Below are 26,128 nucleotides of genomic sequence, written 5' to 3'. Positions count from 1 at the left end.
CTGGACTACATTAAAATGAAAAATTTCTGCCACTAATGGAGTGAAAATGGTAGTTGATAAATGGAAAAATATATTTGCAACGCATTTAACAAAGGACCAATCCAGAATATGTTAAGAACGCCTACCAATAAATCAGAAAAAAACAACAATACCAAAAAGCCCATTAGAAATATAGGAAAGAAACATAACAGGCACTCTTCAGCCTTATTATAAACCGGGGTAATAGAAATAAAATCCCAATGAGATGTCACAACATATGAGTGGTTCAAATTAAAAAGACTGATGATTCCAAGTGTTGGCAGGAATTGGAATAATAGGAACTCTTATATACTACTGGTGGAAATGTACATTAGGAATTCTGAAAAATAATTTGACATAATCCAAACTTTTAAACATATAGCTACCCTGTGAACCAATAATTCAACTCCTAGTTATGTACCTATAGAAAATTGTGGACCAAGAGTTATTTACAAGAATGTTTGTAAGAGCATTGGTAATAACAACCCCCAACTAGGAACAATGCAAATTCCCACTGACAATAGAATGCACAAACTAGTATATTTATACAACGACATACTATGTGAAAAAGAAAGTGAACTGTGTTCACACAATAACATAGGTGAATCTCAAATATAATGTTGAGTTTAAGAGCTACACACAAAAGAATATATACTATATGACTTCATTTATATAAAGTACAACTACATGCAAACTAAATTATAGTGTTAGAAGTTAGTATAGAGGTTATCTGTGGAGAGGACGGAGAGAAGTGATTAGGAGAGAACATTCTGGGTTATGGTTACATGAATATTCACTTTTTAATCGTTCAAGGAACTGTACATTCATATCTTTACACTACTCTGTATGTGAGTTATACTTTAATAAAAAGTTTAACAATTTAAGGATGGAGAAGTTCATTCTAAATAGGGTACACACAACAAAATAAGAAGAGAAATATTAATATCTGGCAAAGTGGAATTCAAGATAGATAAGGATTAAAATGAGTGAGAAGGATATGTTGAGTGTAGAAATTACTTAAAATCTTAAAAAAATAGAATAGCAGTAGATGTTTCATTATTTAGATGATAAGAGTGACAGAAGGGGGCCTGGGTGACTCAGTCAGTTAAATGGCAAGTTTCCAGCTCAAGTCATGATCTCAGTGGCCTAGGATTGAGCTGCATAGAGCCCCATGCTCAGTGGGGAGTCTACTTTAGGATTTTCTCTCCCTCTGCCCCTCCCCCTACTTGCTCACTCTCTAAAATAAATAAATAAATCTTTAAAAAAAAAAAGAGTGCCAGAAAGATAAATATATTAAATTAGAGAAGATGGTATACTCAAGAAAATAATGAAAGTAAATTTCCCTTAATTAAAAACAAAAGATGGGGGCACCTGGGTGGCTCAGTGGGTTAAAGCCTCTGCTTTCGGCTCAGGTCATGATCCCAGAGTCCTGGGATCGAGTCCTGCATCAGGCTCTCTGCTCAGCAGGGAGCCTGCTTCCTCTCTCTCTGCCTGCCTTTCTGCCTACTTCTGATCTCTTTCTGTCAAATAAATAAATAAATAAAATCTTTAAAAAAAAAGGACAAAGTTGTTTAAAAACAAAAACAAAAACAAAAAACCTTAAATCTAAATAAAGGGTCACACAGACAATGGAACAATCCATATTTAAATAATTTAAGTAATATTTAGGAAAATCAAAGAAAAGTCTAAAAACATCCAGACAGAGGATCACCTACAAAAGAATAAGAATTAGATTGACATCAGACTTTTCAATAGCAAGGAGATGAAGGAAAACAGAACAGGTTTTAAAAGTTTAAGAAAAATAATTTTGGACATTTTCCTTCCTCCCTTCCTTCTTGCCTGCTCTCTTTCTTTTCTTTCTTCTCTTCTCTCCTCTCCTTTTTCTTTCCCCCTTCCTTCTTCCCTCCATCCTTCCTTCTTTCTCTCTCTCTCTCTTTCTTTCTTTCTTTCTTTATTTTTTTAAAAGTAATCTCTATGCCCAGCATGGGGCTTGAACTCACAACACTAAGATCAGAGTCACATGCTCTACCACCAACTGAGCCAGGTTTTCTGCTTGGGAGCAATTTCAAGGCTGTGGTAGAGGAAAACCAAACAAAGCCCAACAAACTTGCTGAGTTGAGGAGAAAGAGTCTGGGAAAGCCAAGGCAGTTAAAATTTTCAGAGCAGAGTACCTGAGGGCAGGAAAGACAAAAGTTCCAGAAATTCGCATGAAGGACTCTCTGTGTCTTTGGTTGAATACCAGTGAGGAATGACATATAGTAAAACCCCAGAAATCTGTACAAGTACAACACTTAAAGAAAGATCACTGAGAAGTAGTAAGATAAATAATTTCCAGAGCTCACACAAGGGAAAACCTCTGGGGTCCCACCAACTAGAGTGGAGATACCTTGTCAAGCACATAAGGCATTCAGTAGCAACTCAGAAGGGCCACACCTTAGAAGGAAACTAAATTAGTCCTATAGTGAGGCTACTCTAGATAATCCCCAAAAGATCTTAAAAATGAGACTTGAAAGCATCAACGAATTCACACATAATTTAAAACTGCCTTTTGGGACAAAGTGTAACTCTAAAGAAAAATAACAACCATGGTACCTGGGTGGCTCCGTTGGTTAAGCTACTGCCTTTGGCTCAGATTGTGATCCCGAATTCCCGGGATTGAGTCCCTTATTGGGCTCCCAGCTCCGTGGAGAGTCTGCTTCTCCCTCTGACCTTCTCCCATCTCCTACTCTCTCTCACTCTCTCTCTCAAATAAATAAATAAAATCTTTAAAAGAGAAAAACCCAAAAAAACCCAACATGTAAAACTTTCAAAATCCAGCATCTGATCACTAGACATATGAAGGGGTAGATAATGTAACCTATACTGGCGGAAAAAAATCAGTTAATAGAACATAGATCCACAAATGAGAGTGATGAGGGAAATGATAAATCAATATGTTAATACAGCTGTTATAAATATGTCACATAAGGAACATATAAGTATGTTCCTTAAGAATCTAAAGGAAAACATGAACATAATGGAGAAAAAAGTGGAAGACAGAATAAAGAACCAAGAGAACTTTAGGAAATAAAAAATGGCAGTATCTGATGGAAACAACCTAAGTTTCTGCCAATGGCTGAGTAGATAAACTGTGGTGTGTGCGTGTGTGTGTATTATACACACACACACACACACACACACGGAATATTCAGCCATGAGAAAGAAAGAAATACTGCCATTTGCAACGACATGGATTGACCTTGAGGGCAGTATGCTAAGTGAAACAGACTCAGAGAAAGACAAATACTGTATGTTCTCACTTATGTGTAGAATCTAAAAAAGATGAACTCATAGAAACAGAGTAAAAAGGTGGTTACTAGAGTCTAGGGGGGTGGGAGAAATGGGGAAATGTCAGTCAGTAGAGTATAAAATTCCAATTACAAGATGAATGAAGTTTCGGAGATCTAATGTGCAGCATGGTGATTATAGTTAATGGCACTGTATTATATACTTGAAAGTTGTTAAGGGAGATGGTCTTAAATGTTCTCACCACTCACACACACACAAAGGTAATTATGTGACAAGATGGAGGCATTAACTAATGTTATGTTGGTAATTATTTTGCAATCTCTAAATGTATCAATTCAATGCATTGTATATCTTAAACTTACAAAATGCTATATGTGAATTATATCTCAATAAAGTTGGAAAGAAATGTATGATGACTTATGACCAAAAAATGCAATATTTGAATTTTTAAGGATTCACTGGATAGGACTGAGAGAAGGTTGAACACTGCAGAAGAAAAGATCAATGAATTTGAAGACATAGCAATAAAATATGTCCAAAATGAAGTGCAAGCAGTCCAGATGTCCATCAACAGATGAATGGATAATGAAGACATGGTGTGTGTGTGTGTGTGTGTGTGTGTGTGTGTGTGTGTGTAAAAAAGAGGATACTGTTTTTATAAAGGCAAAATAGCAAAAACTTTAGAATACTGACATAGAAATAGATAAAACAGATTGGGAGAAAATAGAACATAAAGTATAAAAACAAATCTATGGGATTTGTTACATGATAAAATCAACATTTCAAATCAATGGGGACAAGTTTTCTATAAATGGGGTTGAGACAACTACCTATTCATGTGGAAATGAATGTAGCTAGATCCTCATATGTAATAAACTCCAGCTATTTTAAAAGAATTTTAAAAATTAACTTAAAAGTAATGTGAATAAAATATAAATAAAATTTGTGATTATAGGTTAAAAAGGACCTTTTGAATGACACGTGAAAAGGCATTAAACAGAAAAAGAAATATTGATAAATTTGATTACATTTATAAAACCCTTTGGTACAGCAAAAGCAATTATGTTTCCCTATGCCCTCATTTTTCTTTTTGATTTTCAAAATCAAGGAATGGTTTTATGTATTTGCTCTTCTATATGTTGGAAATAATAAAATACTTTTAATTTTTTTTATTTTTTAAAAAGATTTTATTTAGTTATTTGACAGAGATCACAAGTAGGCAGAGGCAGGCAGAGAGAGAGGAATGCAAGCAGGCTCCCTGCTGAGCAGAGAACCTGATGTGGGGCTCGATCCCAGGACCCTGGAATCATGACCCAAGCTGAAGGCAGAGGCTTTAACCCACTGAGCCACCCAGGTGCCCCTGGGTGCCCCTAAATATACTCTTTTTAGATAGAAAGTCACTATAAGCAAAGTTGAATATCTAGTGGTGTATTAGGATAAGATATTTGCAATACTTGTAACAAAACATTGAAATAATAAGAAAGAAAAGAATAACTCAACAGAAAAATAGAAAAAGGGTATGAAGAGGCTAGGATAAAAATACTCGGGAAAGGGGCACCTGGGTGGCTCAGTAGGTTAAAGCCTCTGCCTTCGGCTCAGGTCATGATCTCAGGGTCCTGGGATCAAGCCCTGAATCAGGCTCTCTGCTTGGCAGGGAGCCTGCCTACCGCCCGCCCCCCCCACCGCCTCTCTGTCTACTTGTGATCTCTGTATGTCAAATAAATAAATAAAAATCTAAAGAAAAAAAAAAAAAAAAACTTGGGAAATCCCTTTTACGAAGATGGCGCCGAAAGCTAAGAAGGAAGCCCCTGCCCCTCCCAAAGCCGAAGTCAAAGCAAAAGCTTCCAAGGCCAAGAAATCGGTGCTGAAAGGTGTCCACAGTCACACACACACACAAAAGATCTGCACATTCTTAGGTTCCAACAACCCAAGACTCTGTGTCTCCGAAGGCAGCCCAAATACCCTCGAAAGAGCGCCCCCAGGAGAAACTAGCTTCATCACTATGCCATCATCAGGTTCCCCCTGACTATTTAGTCAGCCATGAAGAAAATAGAAGACAACAATACGCTTGCATTCATTGTGGATGTCAAGGCCAACACGCACCAGATCAAACAGGCTGTGAAGAAGTTCTAGGACATTGATGTGGCCAAGGTCAACACCTTGATGGACCTGATGGAGAGAAGAAGGCATATGTTCGACTAGCCCCTGAATATGATGCTTTGGATGTTGCCAACAAAATTGGGATCATCTAAACTGAGTCCAGCTGGCTAAAACTAAATACAGTTTTTTCATCATAAAAATACTCAAGGTCATTAACATATAAGTGCACATTAAACCAACAATGAAATATCATTTTTCATTCACCAGATTAGAAGAAATCATAAAAGTTTGGCAATATCAAGAATTTTCAAGGATGTGAAAGAATAACAGTTATTCAAACTAGTATGAGCTGAAGGCATTTTGATAGTATCCATCAAAACTGAAAATGCACATAACCTAGGTAACTATTCTAGAAAAACTCAGATTTGTGCAAAATGAGACAAATAAAATGTATTTGTTGTAGCAGGGTAAATAAAATCTGGTCTTATCACACAATGTAATACTATACAACAATTAAACAAATGAACTACATTTTTAAATGTGTATAATCTCAAGAATACTGTTTAGTAAGAAAGAGAAAATTGCAAAGAAAGTGATACATTCTTTGATACAATTTATATGATATATACGTATATAGTACATATATCCCTGGAAAACAGAGCTGTTTTATGTATTTTCTTTTTCTTTTTTTTTTTAAGATTTTATTTATTTATTTGGCAGATGGAGATCACAAGTAGGCAGAGAAGCAGGCAGAGAGAGAGGAGAAAGCAGGCTCCCTGCTGAGCAGAAAGCCCGATGCGGGACTCGATCCCAGGACTGGGATCATGACCAGAACCGAAGGCAGAGGCTAACCCACTGAGCCACCCAGGTGCCCCTGTTTTATGTATTTTCATATAAATTATATGGAATGATAATTTTATAGGTCTAGAATGATAACATAAAACTTATAAAAGTTGTTGGGTAGGGGTATGGGCACTAGGATTTGAAGACATGGTTAAAAGGCTTTTTACTTTTGTCTGTAAAGTTCTAATTTTTTAAAAGTAAAATGCACTTGGGTATTACTTTTATAATAAAAATTAATTTTAAAGACTCCATTGCATTTGGCAGTAAGTATGTAATGGGTGAACTTTACTATATTTTCCAATGGATAAGTAGAGGCAAAAGGAAAATGAATTGAAGAATGAAAATGAGTTCAGGATCTAGAGAGAGTGATTATAGACTATTACTCTGAGGAATTGGAACATGAAGGGAAATGGATAGTGGGTAAAAATACATGGGACACTAGATATAGGAAAGAGGTTTTTTTTTTGTTATAATATCTATATCTATACAAAATCTTTCTCGTGTATATATAATATATACATATAGTGTATAAGGAAAAGGCCATTGGATGGGTTAAAAAGTAGAAATAGATTATAGTATAGAAAGAATAAATTGATCAAGTGAATTATCTTGCCCTAAACATTTAGGGACTATGCATGTTTGTTAAGGATATGGTAGATTTAGAACATGGCTCTGCTTCTAACCAACGAACTTTCAAGGTTTTCTACCACTGTGAAAAGAATTTTAATGAGAAATTTGTCTATATAATATTCTGATTATTTCAATAATTTTATTGAATTATTTTCAATAATTTTAAACCAAGCATCCTTAACTGGATATTTTTGTAGAGAAAATGAGAAAAAGTTACCCCAACAGAAATCCCCATTCCCAGGGAAATTTCATAAGGAAGTGGGAAATAACAGCAGTCGAACACGCCTCCATGAGGCAAGGACCAATAGCCAACCTTAAACAAACTCTCTTCAAACGCTTCAAAGCCTGAAATATAAAAATAATCACATTTAGACAAACTTATAATGGCCAACAAGAAAATTATTAAGTAAATTCTGAAATATATAGTCTTTTTTGAGTAATTAGCTTTTACTAAGCTAAATTTTCCAGATTGTCCCACTGGGCTTGAAATGCTAATGCAGCTCATTTTGTAGGTCCATTGGATTATAAACTATTTCACATTTTGTAAAATATTTTTGTATCTAAACTATTTTAAAAGATCAATTTGTCTGTAATTAAATAACTATTTCTACCTTCCTTAATCTTCCTTGTAAATGATGTAATGAAAGTAACCGTTGTTTATTTGTAGAAATGACTTGTTAGATTAATTTAATAATTATAACAGAACATACCAATGTGCCAAAAGAGAACATCACTTAAAGACAGCATAACTTACTAAAAGGGAGAAATTTATAATTTTTTCATTGGTTCTATTTTTCTACTTGAGAATATAATAAATTATAAGTTTTTTAGGCTTTTTTTTTTTTGCTTTAACAGGGGTCCCCCCTTTTTAAAAAAATTTTTATTTATTTTCAGCATAACAGTATTCATTGTTTTTGCACCACACTCAGTGCTCCATGCAATATGTGCCCTCCCTATTACCCACGACCTGGTTCCCCAACCTCCTACCCCCGCCTCTTCAAAACCCTCAGGTTGTTTTTCAGAGTCCATAGTCTCTCATGGTTCATCTCCCCTTCCAATTTCCCTCAACTCCCTTCTCCTCTCCATCTCCCCATGTCCTCCACGTTATTTGTTATGCTCCACAAGTAAGTGAAACCATATGATACTTGACTCTCTCTGTTTGACTTATTTCACTCAGCGTAATCTCTTTCAGTCCCGTCCATGTTGCTACAAAAGTTGGGTATTCATCTTTTCTGATGGAGGCATAATACTCCATCGTGTATATGGATCACATCTTCCTTATCCATTCGTCCGTTGAAGGGCATCTTGGTTCTTTCCACAGTTTGGCGACTGTGGCCATTGCTGCTATAAACATTGAGGTACAGATGGCTCTTTTCACTACATCTGTATCTGTGGGGTAAATACCCAGCAGTGCAATTGCAGGGTCATAGGGAAGCTCTATTCTTAATTTCTTCAGGAATCTCCACACTGTTCTCCAAAGTGGCTGCACCAACTTGCATTCCCACCAACAGTGTAAGAGGGTTCCCCTTTCTCCACATCCTCTCCAACACACGTTGTTTCCTGTCTTGCTAATTTTGGCCATTCTAACTGGTGTCAGGTGATATCTCAATGTGGTTTTAATTTGAATCTCCCTGATGGCTAGTGATGATGAGCATTTTTTCATGTGTCTGATAGCCATTTGTATGTCTTCATTGGAGAAGTGTCTGTTCATATCTTCTGCCCATTTTTTGATATGATTCTCTGTTTTGTGTGTGTTGAGTTTGAGGAGTTCTTTATAGATCCTGGATATCAACCTTTTGTCTGTACTGTCATTTGCAAATATCTTCTTCCATTCCATGGGTTGCCTTTTTGTTTTGTTGACTGTTTCCTTTGCTGTGCAGAAGCTTTTGATCTTGATGAAGTCCCAAAAGTTCATTTTTGCTTTTGTTTCCTTGGCCTTTGGAGACATATCTTGAAAGAAGCTGCTGTGGCTGATATCGAAGAGGTTACTGCCTATGTTCTCCTCTAGGATTCTGATGGATTCCTGTCTCACATTGAGGTCTTTTATCCATTTCGAGTTTATCTTTGTGTACAGTGTAAGTGAATGGTCGAGTTTCATTCTTCTACATATAGCTGTCCAGTTTTCCCAGCACCATTTATTGAAGACTGTCTTTTTTCCACTGTATATTTTTTCCTGTTTTGTCATAGATTATTTGACCATAGAGTTGAGGGTCCATATCTGGGCTCTCCACTTTGTTCCACTGGTCTATGTGTCTGTTTTTATGCCAGTATCATGCTGTCTTGGTGATCACAGCTTTGTAGTAAAGCTTGAAATCAGGTAACATGATGCCGCCAGTTTTCTTTTTGTTTTTCAACATTTCCTTAGCAATTCGGGGTCTCTTCTGATTCCATACAAATTTTAGGATTATTTGCTCCAGCTCTTTGAAAAATACCGGTGGAATTTTGATCGGAATGGCATTAAAAGTATAGATTGCTCTAGGCAGTATAGACATTTTAACAATGTTTATTTTTCCAATCCAAGAGCATGGAACGGTCTTCCATCTTTTTGTGTCTTCTTTAATTTCTTTCATGAGTGTTCTGTAGTTCCTCGAGTACAGATCCTTTACCTCTTTGGTTAGGTTTATTCCCAGGTATCTTATGGTTCTTGGTGCTATAGTAAATGGAATCGATTCTCTAATTTCCCTTTCTGTATTTTCATTGTTAGTATATAAGAAAGCCACTGATTTCTGTACATTGACTTTGTATCCTGCCACGTCACTGAATTGCTGTATGAGTACTAGTAGTTTGGGGGTGGAGTCTTTGGGGTTTTCCATATAAAGAATCATGTCATCTGCGAAGAGAGAGAGTTTGACTTCTTCACTGCCAATTTGGATACCTTTTATTTCTCTTTGTTGTCTGATTGCCGTTGCTAGGACTTCTAATACTATGTTGAACAAGAGTGGTGAGAGTGGGCATCCTTGTCGTGTTCCTGATCTCAACGGGAAGGCTGCAAGCTTTTTCCCATTGAGGATGATATTTGTTGTGGGTCTTTCATAGATAGATTTTATGAAGTTCAGGAATGTTCCCTCTATCCCTATACTTTGAAGCATTTTCATCAGGAACGGATGCTGGATTTTGTCAAATGCTTTTTCTGCATCAATTGAGAGGACCATGTGGTTCTTCTCTCTTCTCTTATTGATTTGTTCTATCACGTTGATTGATTTGCAAATGTTGAACCATCCTTGTAACCCAGGGATTAATCCCACCTGGTCATGGTGGATAATCTTTTTAATGTGCTGCTGGATCCTGTTTGCTAGGATCTTGTTGAGAATCTTAGCATCCATATTCATCAGTGATATTGGTCTGAAATTCTCCTTTTTGGTAGGGTCTTTGCCTGGTTTGGGGATCAGGGTAATGATGGCTTCATAAAAAGAGTCTGGAAGTTTTCCTTCTGCTTCAATTTTTTGAAACAGCTTCAGGAGAACTGGTGTTATTTCTTCTTTGAAAGTTTGGTAGAATTCCCCAGGGAATCCGTCAGGTCCTGGGCTCTTGTTTTTTGGGAGGTTTTTGATCACTGCTTTAATCTCGTTACTAGATATTGGTCTATTCAGGTTGTCAATTTCTTCCTGGTTCAATTTTGGGAGTTTATAGTTTTCCAGGAATGCATCCATTTCATCTAGGTTGCTTAGCTTATTGGCATATAACTGTTGGTAATAATTTCTGGTGATTGTTTCTATTTCCTTGGTGTTAGTTGTGATCTCTCCCTTTTCATTCGTAGTTTTATTAATTTGGGCTTCTCTCTTTTCTTTTGGATTAGTGTGGCCAATGGTTTATCAATCTTATTGATTCTTTCAAAAAACCAGCTTCTAGTTTCATTGATACATTCTACTGTATCTCTGGTTTCTACCTCATTGATCTCTGATCTAATCTTGATTATTTCCCTTCTTGTGTGTGGAGTTGGTTTGATTTGTTATTGATTCTCCAGTTCTTTAAGGTGTAGAGACAGCTGGTGTATTCTGGATATTTCAATTTTTTTGAGGGAGGCTTGGATGGCTATGTATTTCCCCCTTAGAACCGCCTTTGCTGTATCCCATAGGTTTTGGACCGAAGTGTCTTCATTCTCATTGGTTTCCATGAATTGTTTAAGTTCTTCTTTGATCTACTGGTTGATCCAAGCATTCTTTTTTTTTTTTTAAGATTTATTTATTTATTTATTTATTTGACAGAGAGAGACCACAAGTAGACAGAGAGGCAGGCAGAGAGAGAGAGAGAGGGAAGCAGGCTCCCTGCTGAGCAGAGAGCCCGACGTGGGACTCGATCCCAGGACCCCGAGATCATGACCTGAGCCGAGGGCAGTGGCTTAACCCACTGAGCCACCCAGGCGCCCTGATCCAAGCATTCTTAAGCAAGGTGGTCTTTAGCTTTCAGGTGTTTGAGTTCCTTCCAAACTTTTCCTTGTGATTGAGCTCCAGTTTCAAAGCATTGTGATCTGAGAATATGCAGGGAATAATGTCAGTCTTTTGGTATCGGTTGAGTCCTGCTTTGTGACCCAGTATGTGGTCTATTCTGGAGAAGGTTCCATGTGCACTTGAGAAGAATAAGTATTCTGTTGTTTTATGGTGGGATGCTCTGTGTATGTATGAGGTCCATCTGGTTCAATGTTTCATTCAATGCTCTTATTTCTTTATTGATTTTCTGCTTCGATGATCTGTCTATTACTGAGAGAGGCATATTAAGATCTCCTACTATTAATGTATTCATATCAATATGACTCTTTCTCTTGATTAATAGTTTTCTTATGTAATTGGCTGTTCCCATATTGGGGGCATAGATATTTATAATTGTTAGATCATCTTGGTGGATAGTCCCTTTAAGAATTATGTAGTGTCCTTCTGTATCTCTGACTACAGTCTTTAGTTTAAAATCTAATTTATCTGATATGAGAATTGCTACCCTGGCCTTCTTCTGAGGCCCATTGGCATGAAAGATGCTACTCCATCCCTTCATTTTCAGTCTGGGTGTATCCTTAGGTTCAAAATGGGTCTCTTGTAGACAACTGTGGATGGATCCTGTTGTTTTATCCAATCTGCAACCCTGTGTTGTTTTATGGGTGCATTTAGGCCATTCACATTGAGAGTGATTATTGATAGATACGTTTTTATTTATATCGTGTTACCTTTGAAGTCTTTCTGTCTGTAGATTGTCTCTATATTTCTGTTCAATGATATTCTTAGGATTTTTTCTCTTTTATAGGACTCCCCTTAATATTTCCTGCAGTGTCGGCTTGGTGGTTGCATAGTCTTTTAAGCATTTTATGCTCTTTTTTTTTTTTTAAGATTTTAAAAATTTATTTGACAAAGAGAGAGAAAGAGTGAGTGAGAGTACAGAAGCAGGGGGAGCTTCAGAGAGAGAGGGAGAAGAAGGCTCCCCACAGAGTAGGGAACCCAATGTGGGGCTCAATCCCAGGACCCTCTGGATTCAGGGATCATGACCTGAACAGAAGGCAGACGCTTAACCAACTGAGCCACTCAGGTGCCCCTGTCTTTAGGCTCTTGAAAATATGCTCTTAAAAATATCTTGAGATATTTCCACTAAACTCTTATATTTGTTGTTTGAGTACGTTATACTCATGAATAATCACATTTTAAAAAGCCAAATAGATTTATCATTCTAGATATTAATATTTTAAGAAATATTTAAAAGGATTAGCTTCTACAATAATGCAAAGTTAATCAGACATATATTCTGGGGGGTGGGGTGGGTAGCTAACAATCACAAAACAAAAATATTACCAAAATACTTAATCCCTCTGAAAAACAAAGCAAAAGAAAAGCAAAAACAGTTTAGAAGTGGACTTTATCCTTTATTAACTGGAAAGTAAATAGTTCTCCACAAAAAACCTGCAGCTCCCAAACAATACAAATGCTGTACAAGGGACATGTATCTCTATACAAATAATTAAAGATGAACTCTAATAAAGATGTCATATCATTACAGATGATCTCTAATAGAGATCTCACATCATAATGATTCTCTTCATATCAGCAATAATAATGGTGACCAGAAGTAGAAATTATAAGATGCCAATATTTCTGCAAAATCCTTTTCTCTTAGTTTTGCTTACAGGCTCCATTTGGAATTGCTATAGCAAAAATTTTGCCTCTTTTTCTTTTCTATAAGCCTCTAATATTTAAAATATTTTTAAAAGATATAATTAGAAATCTACCTCTGGATCGAGTCCAAGTCCAGCTTGTATTAGGATAATGGTAAGGGCACAGTTTCTTAAAGCTGAAGACCACCTGTTATTAATACGGATGTAATTACTGAGGAATGGAACATTTCTGAGAGTAAAACCAGCCAGTAACATCCCTTAAAAGAAAGAAAATAAAGCATGTCTCATTCACTTAATTTTTCCAAGTTAGAAGAGAGAAATGTTTAATTTCCCTTCTTCAAACACACTGTATCTCATTGCTTTGGTGAAGGGCAGCTTACATACAAATAGAGGAAGCAGCATAAAAAATTACATATCTTAAAAGGCTACAACAAGTAATTAAGTGTTGTTGGGACATAAAGGGCAAGGAAAGGAGTAGGAAAATGGGCAGGAGGGGACAGATAATATAAAGCTAAGCCCCCTGCAGCCTCCATTCGCACTGCTTTGCCAGAGTAATGCACCACAGGAAAGTTTTAGGAGGAAGTGACATAACGAGCCTTGTATTTTCCATGTGATGGTCTTGATGAATTAGATAGACATAAAACTGGAGGGGAGAACAATTAGAAGGCTCTGCCATAGTTCATCAAAGAGTGGAAAACAAATAGCCTAAGCTAGGACAAGAGTGGAAGTTTTGGACAAAGAAAAGATTCAATAAATACTTAGCAGGTGCTGAAAGGGTGCTGTGGACATAGAAAAGGTATTAGCAATAGGATGGAGTGATTATCTCTAATGAAAGTGTACTGAATATTTGGGTGTACTGAATATTTAGAAAATATGAGACACCACTAATTGATATTCTTCCACTAATTTTCCTCTGTCCAGATGGAGAGTTATATAGTAATGGTAATGATAAAATACTAGTTAGGCAGATGATGCATCCAAGAATGTACACAGTAGAGATGCCCATATAGCTTACTCAAAAGCCATAAAACCTTCTTATGCCCTAATCACTACAGTATTTGAATCTTATAATTGTATTTGAGTTAGGTAAAAATTCAGTCTTTTCCAAATGTTTCTTTTTCTACAATATATTTAAAATTAACTAAAAAAGTCCTATTAAACAGTAAGGCAACAGGAATCATATATTGGATATATTTAAATTATTTCAAAAATATTTTAAGAAAAAAATCTGTGTGTTCATTTGTAGAAAGAATAAATACTTCTAGAAATGAGCTATAAGCATACATATATGGTAAATACATACATAAAGATCATATTACATTGAAATCTTTCTAAATTATATCTATTCTGTCTAGAGTATGTTCATAATTTACATAGTTAATAACAAAGAAATAAGAGCTAACTGTACACTTACCAAGAAGAGGTGGAAGTTTAGGTACTGAAGGTATTTTAATGTGTTCCAAAAGCTTTCCCCCAATAATAGCACTATAAAAGATCATTAATAGTCCAAATAAATTTCCACCAGGGAGAACTTCAGTGCCGAAGAATGACCAGGCTACACACCATACCATAAAAATTGTAACTCCTGAAATATAAAAAAAATAATATAACCACATATCTACATAGACATAGATATATACATACAAAAGATAAATTCTATTTTATCTATATAATGAATGATACATAGCATTAACTAACGTTGCTTGTTAGTATAATTGAAGACATATCCATTTAATATATATTTCAAAGTTCCTATCAATTTATGGGACAAGTTTTTAACAAAGTATTATTATTATTTTCTTTTTGAGGATATTTGAAATATGTTTAATAATAAGAGACAACCAACATTCTCTTTTTATTTTTATTTGCATTTATTCTGTGCAGTATTTACTCCTGGGCCATAAATTTTTGTTTCTTCGGTTTCTTTTGAGATATCGTTTTCTTCTGTGCAACCTCCTCTTCTGGTTTAGGAACAATCAGCTCTTTCTCAGTAAGGATCATCTTGGTGTGGCAAGGAGCGCTCATGTATGTGTTAATTTGACCATGAGTCCTGTAAATTCTGTGCTGCATCGTGTGGGGGCTTTTTTCACCCAAATGTGCTCAATGACCAGAGAATCAACATCTAAACCCTTAAGTTCAGAATTACTCTCTGTAATTTCAGGCATGGGCAGGAAAAATTCAGCACTCTTCTTGGGCCATTGACCCTGTGTCCAGCCCCACTGTTTGGACTGGGCACACCTACCAACTTTACCATGATGGCAACGGAATGGCATTTACTGCTTCTGCAAAGTGACCATCTTTCAGATACTTGGTGGCTTTTTGAATATGCATACCCTTGTTGGCCTGGGCAGTTACATATGTGTTCCTAAAGTGAGTACATAGATCTGAACCTCTTGATTTGCATAATTTTGTATGGTTTTCTGGGTCAAGCAAATAGCAAACCATTTTCTGAGGTCACCTCAGGCCACTTAGGGGAAGAGCCAAAGTATTATTATTTTAAAAAATATTTTAAAAGTATATGTGAGTCCTTTAAAGTGCTAAACTGTTCTCAAAACAGATGACATTTTAAAAATATTATGGTAATATTATGAGCTTTACTTCATTATATATCTTAGAGTAGCTTGTGTTTCTTAAATTCCACATATGAGTAAAATCATATGGCATTTTTCTCTGATTTATTTTGCTTAGCATGATACACTTTAGCTCCATCCATGTCATTGTAAATGGCAAGATTTCATTATTTTTGATGGCTGAGTAGTATTCAATGATCAATATTCAATATTCAATTAATATTCAGTTATATCTCACATCTTCCTTACCCATGCATTCATTGATGGACATTGGTCTCTCTCCATCGTTTGGCTATTGTTGATAATGTTGCTGTAAACATTGGGTGCATGAACCCTTTTGAATCTGTATTTTTGTATTCTTTGGGTAAACACCTAGTAGTGTAATTTCTGGATCATAGGATTGTTCTATTTTTAACTTTTTGAGGAAGCCCCATACTGTTTTCCAGAGTGGCTGTACCAGTTTGCATTCCCATTAACAGTGCAAGAGGGTTCTGCTTTTTCTGCCTCCTCTTCAATACCTGTTGTTTCTTGTGTTGTGAGGTAGTATCTCATTACAGTTTTGATTTGTACTTCCCTGAGAGAAGAATTTACTCCTTAAAAAAAAAGAGCCAGGGTTTTGGGTAGGACTGATGAAACTCTGAGGCCTTCCTGCCTGGGATTGCTATCTCTCTTCCCCTCATTTCCCCTCACTTACTTATTTGGGAAAAACTTCAGTTTTACCAGTATGGAGGTAGATAAAAAACCAGCTGCTTTGTTGTCAGAGGTGGAGCAGATTTGATACGGAGTAGAGGGAGAAAACCTGTAATTTTGTTAAAAATTGTGTATTGTTTTCAGAATTGGCAGAAAAAAACATGCAGTGGTGTTGGTTTGAGGTTGCAGTTCAAGTTGATATGAGTAGCAGACAAGCTAAAATTTTAACTGTGAGATCTTAGATAGTACAGAATCAGAAAAGTTAAGGTAAGTTCTCCATGTATTTATGGCTGATTGGAAAGTATGCAATTGCAGAGAAGACTCCAGAGAGTATGGCCAAAAAAAAAAAAAAAAAAAAAAAAAAAAAGAAGAAAGAAAGAAAAAAGTGAGACTTGATTACCAGCAGCAATTTTGAATGCCTTCTTCAACCCACCTACAGATTACTTGACAGAAGGTGGAAGCCTTATTGGCTTGAACATAATGTCTCCCCTAAATCAGTGGGTGACTATTAAGCTATGCAAACAAAAGAGAAACTCCTAGGAAGATAGGCTAAAAACTAATAAACAAAAACTAAAGAGACATCACCTGCTGCAAACCATGGGGCAGAATGATTCCACCAATTTAAGTACTTGCAAATTACCCAAACAACAACAATAACAACCACCACCACCACCACCTTAAGAAACTAAAACTGAATTCAAAGTTGCCATAATGTGTAACTAAACGTTTCATTTTTCAACCTAAACTTACTAGACATGCAAAGAAATGGGAAAGTACAACCATATTCAGAAAAAAAAAAAAGCAGGCAACAGACAATGAGTGAATGAATCCAGGTGTCAGACTTATTAAGTTTTCAAAACACCCATTTTAAATATGTTCAAATAATTTAAATGTAACGTGTAACTTAATAAAGAATATTAATAGATAAAATTTATTTAAAAATTGAAATCTGGAATTGAAACCTACAACAATTGAAATGAAAAGTTGACTAAAGAGGCTCAACAGCATTTTTGAGCTTGTGAAAGAAAATATCAGTGAACCTGAATATAGATCAACATAGATTAATGAATCTGAAAAACTAAAGGAAAAAAGGAATAAAGAAAAATGAACAGAGCCTCAAATACCTATAGGATACCATCAAGAGTACTAACATATGCATAAAGGAAGTCCCAGGAGGAGAAGAGGAAGGTAAGAAGGGGTGGAAACATATTTGAAAATATAATGTCTGAAAATCTCCCAAAGTTAATAAAAAATATAAGTGTATAGATGTAGAAGCTCAACAAATTCCAAGTACACTAAACACAAGAGAACTACACCTAGAGATCACTGTCATCAAATAGCTAACAACAAAAGACAAAAGGAAAATCTTGGAAGAAGCCAGAAAATGACTCATCATGTACAAGAAAACAATAATGCAATTAACAACAGCATTTTCATCAGGAAAAATAAAAGCTAAAAGGCAGTGGAGTGACATTTCAAAAGTGCAGAGAAAAGAGCACCTGGGTGGCTCAGTCAGTTGAGCACCTGACTCTTGCTCTGAGCTCAGGTCTTGATCTCAGGGTTGTGAGTTCAATTCCTTCATTAGGAATTGATTATGGGCTCACTGGGCCCTTCACTGGGCATGGAGGCTACTTTAAAAAAAAAAAAGTGCAGGAAAAAAGCCCGTCAATCAAGAATTCAGTATCTAGTAAAACTATTCTTCAAAGTGAATATGAAATAAAGACATTCTCAGACAAACAAAAATAGACAAAATTCACCCCCACTAATGAAATACTAATGCTTTAAGTTGAAAGAAAATGACACAAGGTTGTGATTTGGACCAATAGGAAGCAATAAAGGGCACTGGCAATGGTAAATAAATATCTAAGTAAGGAAGATTGTATGTATGTATACATATATATGTACAAATATATATATATATAATATATATGCATATTATATATATGTTTTTAAAAAGTTAAGATTATTAAGAGCAGTAAGTATAACAAAATAAATGCCTAAGTACAGAAGATTGTGTGTGTATACACATACATTCATTTTTAAAAAACTAAGATTATTAAGAGCAATAAATATAACAAAATATTGTTGAATTTATAGCATATAGAGGTCTATTGGCTCAAAGCTGCTTTATACCACAGGAATTAAGTCAATGTTAAACTGAAGTAGATGGTGAAAAATTGAAGATAATAATTATAATCCACAGAGAAATCACTAAAACTAAAACCTCTAAAATATAGCTAAAAAATTAACAGGGAAATTGAAATAGTGCACTAATAATATTTGGTTAGCACAAAAGAAGCAGTAAAGAATGAACAGAAAAACAAAAGACATGACACTTACAGAAAACAAGTAATAAAATGGTAGACATAAGTTCAACTAAACCAGTAATTATGTTAAATGTGTTTGGTCTAAATTCAAAAGGCAAAGATTATCTTACTGGATTAAAAAAAAGAGATCCAATTATTTTGTATCTATAAGAAACATATTTGGATGAAACAGATAAGCTGAATGTAAAAAGATGAAAAAAGACACATTATGCAAACAATAATCAGGAGTCAAAGAAGTAAACACAAGGGGACTTACAAGTTATCTTAAAGCAAATAAAAATGAAAACACAGCATATCAATATTAATGGGATATGATGTGTACAGATGGAAATGTATAGCTTTAAAAATATTAGAAAAAAAGAATTATCTAAAATTGACAATAAAAACATTCACCTTAACAACTTAAAAAAGAGAAGTAAATCAAACCAAAAGTAAGTAGAATGTATGAAATAAAAAAGATTGAAGTGGAAAATAATTAAATAGAAAACAAAAACATAACAGAAAACCAATGAAATAAAAATTAATTATTTGAGATCAATAAAATAGATATCTCTAGCTAGACTGACAAAGGAAAAAGAAGGTACAAATGACCAAAATCAGGAATTAAAGAGGAAACATCACTTTAGATTTAGAGAGATCAAAATAACACAAAGGAAATATTGTAAAAAACTTCAAGCTAAAAAATTTAAAAAACTAGATAAAATAGACAAATTCTACTTTTTAAAAAAGATTTTATTAATGTATTTAACAGAGAGAGAGAGAGCACAAGCATGAGGAGTGTCGGGCAGAGAGGGAGGGAGAAACAGGCTCCCGAGGAGCAGGGAGCCTGATGTGGGGCTTGACACCAGGATCCTGGGATCATGACCTGAGACGAAGGCAGTTGCTTAACCAACTGAGCCACCTCGGCGCCCTGACAAATCCAGAGAAAGATACAAGTTACCAAAACTGATTCAAGAAGAAAGGAAAATAGAAATACCATATGACCCAACAATTCTGCTTCTGAATATTTATACAACAAAAATAAAAACAGTAAGTCAAAAAGATATATGCACCCTCCTCCTGTTCACTGCAGCATTCTTCATAATAGCCATAGGGAAACAACATTAAGTATCTCTTTAAGGTGAATGGATAAATTGTGGTATATATATACAATCAAACATTTTTCAGTCACAAAAAAGAAAAAACTTGGGGTGCATGGCTGGCTCAGTTGTTGGAGCTTGTGACTCTTGATCTCTTGGTAATTGTCAGTTCGAGCCCCATGTTGGATGTAGAAATTACTTTAAAATCTTAAAAAAAAAAAAAAGAAAGGAAAGGAAAAGATAAGACTCTTTGCTGCTTGAGACAACATGGATGGACCTTGAAGGTCTTATGCTAAGTGAAGTAAGTCAGACTAAGACAAATACTGCAAGCTCACCTATACATGGAATCTAAAAATCAAGCTTACACATACAGAGAACAAACTGATGGTTGCCAGGGACAGGGATGGGGGGGTTGACAGGTGAAGCGAGTCAGAAGTTACAAACTTCCAGTTATAAAATAAATAAGTTACTGGTGCTATTGTTAGTGATATTGTATTATATATTTTGAAAGTTGCTAAGAGAGTAGATCTTAAAATTTATCATTATAAGAAAAAAAGTTTCTGTGTATGATGATGGACGTTTACTAGATTTATTGTGGTGATCATTTTGTAATATATACAAATATGGAATCATTATATTGTGCACCTAAAATCTAATATAAGATTATATGTCAATTATACCTCTATTTAGATAATTTTAAAAAAAGCCAAATTGAGACACTTTCAGACAAAAGCTGAAAGAATGCTATAAGACTTATACTACAAAAAACACTGCATGAAGTTTTTTAGACTGAAGGGAAAGAATTCCACATGATAATTCAGATTGCCAGAAAGAAATGGAGAGAACCAGAGAATGTAAATATGTGGACAAATATGAGACTTTTTTAAACTTAAAAAAAAAAAGACTTTTGGCTTTTAAAAGCAAATGTAGAAGAAATAACATATACATAAATGTAGAAGTAAAAGTTAGAGTGTAGAAGTAAAAATATATATAAATCTTGCACTGAAGGCAGAGAGGGATAAATAAAGTCATATTGCTGTAAGGCTCTTCTATATCGATGTGATGACCACAGGGTATGTAGGTTTATAGTAAGTGTTGTAGTTGGGTAGTGTTAGTTCTCATCTAATTTTCCTCCTTTGATACTACATTGGCTCTTCTCAGTCTTTTGCCACTTTATATAAACCTCAGAATGAGTTTGTGGACATCCACAAAGTAACTTGTTGGGGTTTTGATTGCAGTTGTATTGAATCTATGGATCAAATTGGAAAGAACTGACATCCTGACAATATTGAGTTTTTCATGAAAAGGAAAATCTGTGCATTGATTTAGTTCTTTTTTGATTTCTTTCACTAGAGTTTTGCAGTTTTCCTTGTGTAGATCTTGTACATATTTTCTTAGATTTATACTTAGGTATTTTATTTTTAGGGGCACTAATGTAAATAGTAATGTATTTTCAATTTCAAATTCCATTTATTCATTGTTGGTACATATGAAGACAATAACTGACTTTTGTATTATTAGCCTTTTATCCTGCAATCTTGCTATACTTGCTTATTCGTTGTCTCTGGAGTTTTCTTCTTGATTCTTTTAATTTTCTACCCAATCATGTCATTTGTGAACAAGGGAAGTTTTATTTCTTTAAATACTTTCTTTTTGTATTTTTTATTTCTTCATATGCTTTGTTTCTGCTTTTCTTATTGTATTAGCTAGGACTTCTAGTATGATATTGAAAAGGAGTAGTGTGAGAGGGCATCCTTGTCTTATTCCTGGTCTTAGTGGGAAAGTTTCTGGTTTCTCACTATTTAGTATAATGGTGGCTGTGGATTTTTAGCCAATTTTTTTTTTATCAAGTTGAGTAAGTTTTCCTCTATCTGTAAATTATGATGGATATTGGATTTTGTCAAATGTTTTCCCTGCACCTATTATTATGATCATATGATTTCTCTTCTTTAGCCTATTCATGTTATGGATTATGATCATTCATTTTCAAATATGAACCAACCTTGCATACCTAGAATAAATCTCACATGGTTGCATGATGTATAATTCTTTTTATACATTGTTAAGTTGACTTAGTAATATTTTGTTGAGGATCTTCTGTAATTATCAGGGATACTGGTTTATGGTTTTCTTTTCTTGTAATGTTTTGATTTGGGTATGAGGCAAATGCTGACCTCACAGAATGATTTGGGAACTATCTCTCTGCTTCCATCTTTGGGAAGAGATTGTAGGAAATTGGTATAATTTCTTTCTTAAATGTTTGGTAAGATTCTCCAGTGAAGTCATTTTAGGTCTGGTGCCTTTTGTCTTGGGAGGTTATTAATTATTGATTCAATTTATTTAATAGATATATTCCTATCCATATTGTCTATTCTTGTGTATATTTTGGTAGATTGTGTTTTTCAAGGAAATGGTCTATTTCTTCTCGATTATCAAATTTGTGAGCTAAGAGATGTTCACAGTATTCCTTTATTATCTTTCTATCTTATCTTTAATATCTTTCTACAGGTCCATGGGTAGTGATGTAGTGATGTCCCTTAAATTTCTGATATTAGTGGATTATATCTTCTTTGTGGTTTTCTTAGCCTAGCTAGAGGTCTATTGAGGTTATCAATCTTATAAAAGAACCAGCTTTTGGTTTCATTGATTTTTTGCTATTTTTTTTAAAAGGTTATATTTATTTATTTGACAGAGACATAGCGAGAGAGGGAACACAAGCAGGGGGAGTGAGAGAGAGGGAGAAGCTGGCTTCCTGCAGAGTGGGGAGCCCGATGCAGGGCTCAATCCCTGGACCCTGGGATCATGACCTGAGCTGAAGGCAGATGCTTGAAGACTGAGCCACCCAGGCACCTAGAATTTTTGCTATTGTTTTAAATGATATCTGCTCTAATTTTTGCTATTTATTTTCTTTTGTTCACTTTGGGCTTAATCTGCTCCTTTTTCAGGTTTCCTAATGTGGAAGATCAGAAGATTGATTTTAGAGTCTTATTTTTTTCTAAAATGTGCATTCAATTTATAAATTCTCACTCTTTTTTAAAGATTTTATTTATTGATTTGAGAGAGAATGAGCCAGAGAAAGAGAGAGAGAGAGAGAGTAAGAGAAAGCGTGAGCATGGGGAGGGGTAGAGAGAGAAGCAGATTCCCCAGTGAGCAGGAAGCAGGATGTGCGCCGATCCTGGGACTCCAGATTATGACCTGAGCTGAAGGCAGCAGCTTCACTGACTGAGCCACCCAGGCGCCTCTAAATTTTATAAATTTTCCTCTAAGCACTGCTTTCACTGCATCCCGCAAATTTTCATAATTTGTATTTTTATTTTCATTTAGTTTCAACTATTTTAAAATATCACTTGAAGTTCCCATGTATTATTTAGAAATGTATTGTTTAATCTCGAAGTATTTTAGGATTTTCCAACTGCCTTTGGAATTTTTGCTTAAATCCTTTATGGTCTGAGGGCATATACTGTATGATTTTTATTCTTTTAGATTAATTAAGGTGTTTTGTATGGATATGACAGAATGTGGTCCATCTTAATGAATGCTCCATGTAAGCTTGAGAATAATGCATATAATCAGTCAACATATTTTTGCTATTATTGTGAAATGTTATGTGTTCAATCATTTAAGAATATTAAAAAAAGTTTTTGTTTTACCTTCATGTACTCCTTCTCTGATGCTCTTCCTTTATGTAAATCTGGGTTTCTGAGCTATATAATTTTTTTCTCTCTGAAGAATTTAACATTTTGCAAGGCAGATTTCCTGGTTTGATTTTTGTTGGTCTGAGAAAGTCTTTATTTCTCTTTCACTTTTTTTTTTTTTAATTTGGGGGTGAGGGACAGTGGGAGACAGAGAGAGAGAGTGTGTGAGACTCTTAAGCAGGCTCTATGCCCAGTGTGGACCCTGATGCGAAGCTCAATCTCACAACCCTGAGATTATGACCTCAGATCAAAAAATCAGACACTTACCTGACTGAGCCACCCAAGAGACCCTCTCCTTCACTTTTGAATGATTTTGTAGTATAAAGAATTTTAGGCTGGTGTGTTGTTGTTTTTGTCTCAACACTTTAAATATTTCATTTCCTTCTCTTTTTACTTGCATCATTTCTGCAGATAAGTCAGATATAATTTTTATCTTTGCTACACTATCAGTAAAGTGTTCCCCCTCCCTGGCTTCTTTCAAGACTTTAAAAAATCTTTGATTTCCTATAGGTTGAATGTGATATACCCAAGTGTAGTATTTTTGTTAGTTTATTTATTTTTTGGTATTTATCCTGCTTGGAATTCTCTGAGCTTCCTGGATCTGTGGTTTTCTATCTGGTGTTAATTTGGGGGAAATTCTCAGTTATTATTGCTTTCAAATCTTTATTCTGCTGCTTTTTCTCTTCTCCTCTGCTAATCCCATTATGTTTTGTAGTCATCCCACAGTTCTTGTGTATTCTGTTCCTTTTTTCCAATCTTTTTTCCTCTTTACTTTTCAGCATTGGAATTTCCTAATGACAGATACACAAGCTCAGAGATTCTTTTGTCAGCTGTGTACAGTCCGTTAATGAAGCCATCAAAGACATTTGTTTCCATTAGTGTTTTTAATTTCTGGCATTTTTTTGGTTCTGAGGACTTCCATCTCCTGCTTACATTACTCTTCCATTCTTACATGTTCCATTGGAGCCCTAAGTATATTAGTCGTAGTCTTTAAAATTCACAGTTTGATAATTCCAACATCCCTGAAATATCTGGGTCTACTGATACTTTGTCTCTTTAAACTGTGGTGTTTTTTTTGTTGTTGTTGTTGTTTGTTTGGTCTTTAAATACATCTTACATATTTTTGCTTAAAAGTGAAGATATTGTCCTGGGTAAAAAGACTTTTGGTAACATAGTGGTAAGTTGTGTGGGAAGGGGAAGACTTCTATAGTATTGAACCAGTCTTTAGTGAGACTTTGCTCCTGCACTATAAACCTCACAAGTGCCTCTTAGTTTTGTTTTGTTTTTTTTCCTATCCCATTAGGTTTTATAGGAGGCTAGTGGGGGTTATACAGAGGGGGCAAGTTTTGGTTATTTCTCTTTTCCCTGGTCAGTTTGGTTCAGATAAAATCCCCATAGATTAGGTTCTGATAAAACGGTTTCTCTTGAGGGAAGGTATTCTTAAGAAGAGCAGAAAGCTCTAGTATACTGCATATGATTACTTTCCTCCTCCGCCTGCAAGATGGCTCCTGGAGGTAAAACTCACAAAAGTGTGTTTCCGGTACCATGACTGGCCTACCCCCCTCAGACTTATCCACCCTAAGTCCCTAGCCAATTTGTCAATTAAAATTTAGGTATACCTACCCTACTACTGGTTCCCACAGAGGTTTCTGCTCTGATAAGTTATGATCCTTTGTATCCACATGCTGTCTCGAATTTGAGGGGCAATTATTTGCCCTCTAGCCTTACTTCTTTGGTGGAACTAAGAAGAGTCATTAATTTTTCAGTTTGTTCAGCTTTTTATATGTTAAGGTGGAGGGATGATGCTGGACCAGAAATTGAAAGTGTCTGGGATATTATTTTTGAGCTCTAAACTTTCAAGACTCCTTACTTCATAACACTGATGATAAGATTTTAATGGAGAAATTCTGGTCCTAAGATTATTTGAAAGTCATAGTTGGACATATAATAAAGATTTCCTTTCATTTATTTAAAGGAAAAACAACTTTATGAAAATAGTTATTAAGTACCTTTTATTGAAAACAAAGTATCTTTACTGAGAGCAAACTTAAAAGAAACAAAAAAGAATAATAGCCTAAAACCTAAAATATTTCCCTAGAATATCCATTTCTTTCTTTTTTTTTTTTTTTAGAATATCCATTTCTTTGGTACTAGGCAAGCTACCACCTGAATAAAAGATATAAATAGTGTGATTTAAAAGTGATAAGACTGATTTCTCCATGTGGTTGAGAGTTTAGATTTCTTACTAAATTAACTTATATACATTATGGGATTGGTGAATTAAATATGATTTATACAGAAACTGCAGCTCTATCTCCATTACCTAGAATATATGCTATTATCTAGAAAATATGTTTTAAGAGTTTCTGTACACCAATATAGGGTGTACAGTTGTGTGTGTGAGAGAGACAGAGATAAGATGCAGACAGAAAGATGGAGATGGAGACAGAGACAAAGACAGAAAAAGAGAATACAAGAATATACACCCCCTAAGATAGAAACATGGAAGATACTTTTCCTATAAATTTCTCTAAATTTGAAAAATCAAAAATGAAAGCAAACAAAGGGGAAAACCAGTTATAAACCCAAGTATGTTTGTAGTTTCAGTACTGGTGTTATAAAACTCCTAAATTAGTTCCTGAGCAAACTGCAGTTCTCAATCTCAGTGGATAATCTTTGGTGATCAATACATTTTCCTCTCTTCACAGGCCCTGACCCTACTCCTAACAATTGCTGTATAGACAATGCCCACTATATAGAGTATACGGTCATAGTAAAGTACATGTAAGATCTATGT

The 26,128-nt window shown here is 35.1% G+C and overlaps 1 protein-coding gene and 1 pseudogene across 1 annotated transcript in view; both read right to left on the bottom strand.

Moving 5' to 3' along the window:
- SLC9B1 (solute carrier family 9 member B1) overlaps positions 1–26,128 on the bottom strand; it is a 72,219-nt gene that overhangs the window by 23,114 nt on the left and 22,977 nt on the right. Inside the window, exons 5-7 of the mRNA XM_045996482.1 lie at positions 14,385–14,555; positions 13,085–13,227; positions 7,097–7,224 (exon numbers count right to left, since the gene is read on the bottom strand). Coding sequence (XP_045852438.1) covers positions 7,097–7,224; positions 13,085–13,227; positions 14,385–14,555 — 442 coding nt within the window. The remainder of the gene's footprint in view (positions 1–7,096; positions 7,225–13,084; positions 13,228–14,384; positions 14,556–26,128) is intronic.
- Positions 14,858–15,415, bottom strand: LOC123935562 (annotated as a pseudogene).

This window comes from Meles meles, chromosome 2 (assembly GCF_922984935.1).
Source record: "Meles meles chromosome 2, mMelMel3.1 paternal haplotype, whole genome shotgun sequence".
Taxonomy (NCBI): Eukaryota; Metazoa; Chordata; class Mammalia; order Carnivora; family Mustelidae; genus Meles; species Meles meles.
The sequence above is the reverse complement of the archived record's forward strand: the minus strand, read 5'-3'. Positions and strand labels throughout refer to the sequence as shown.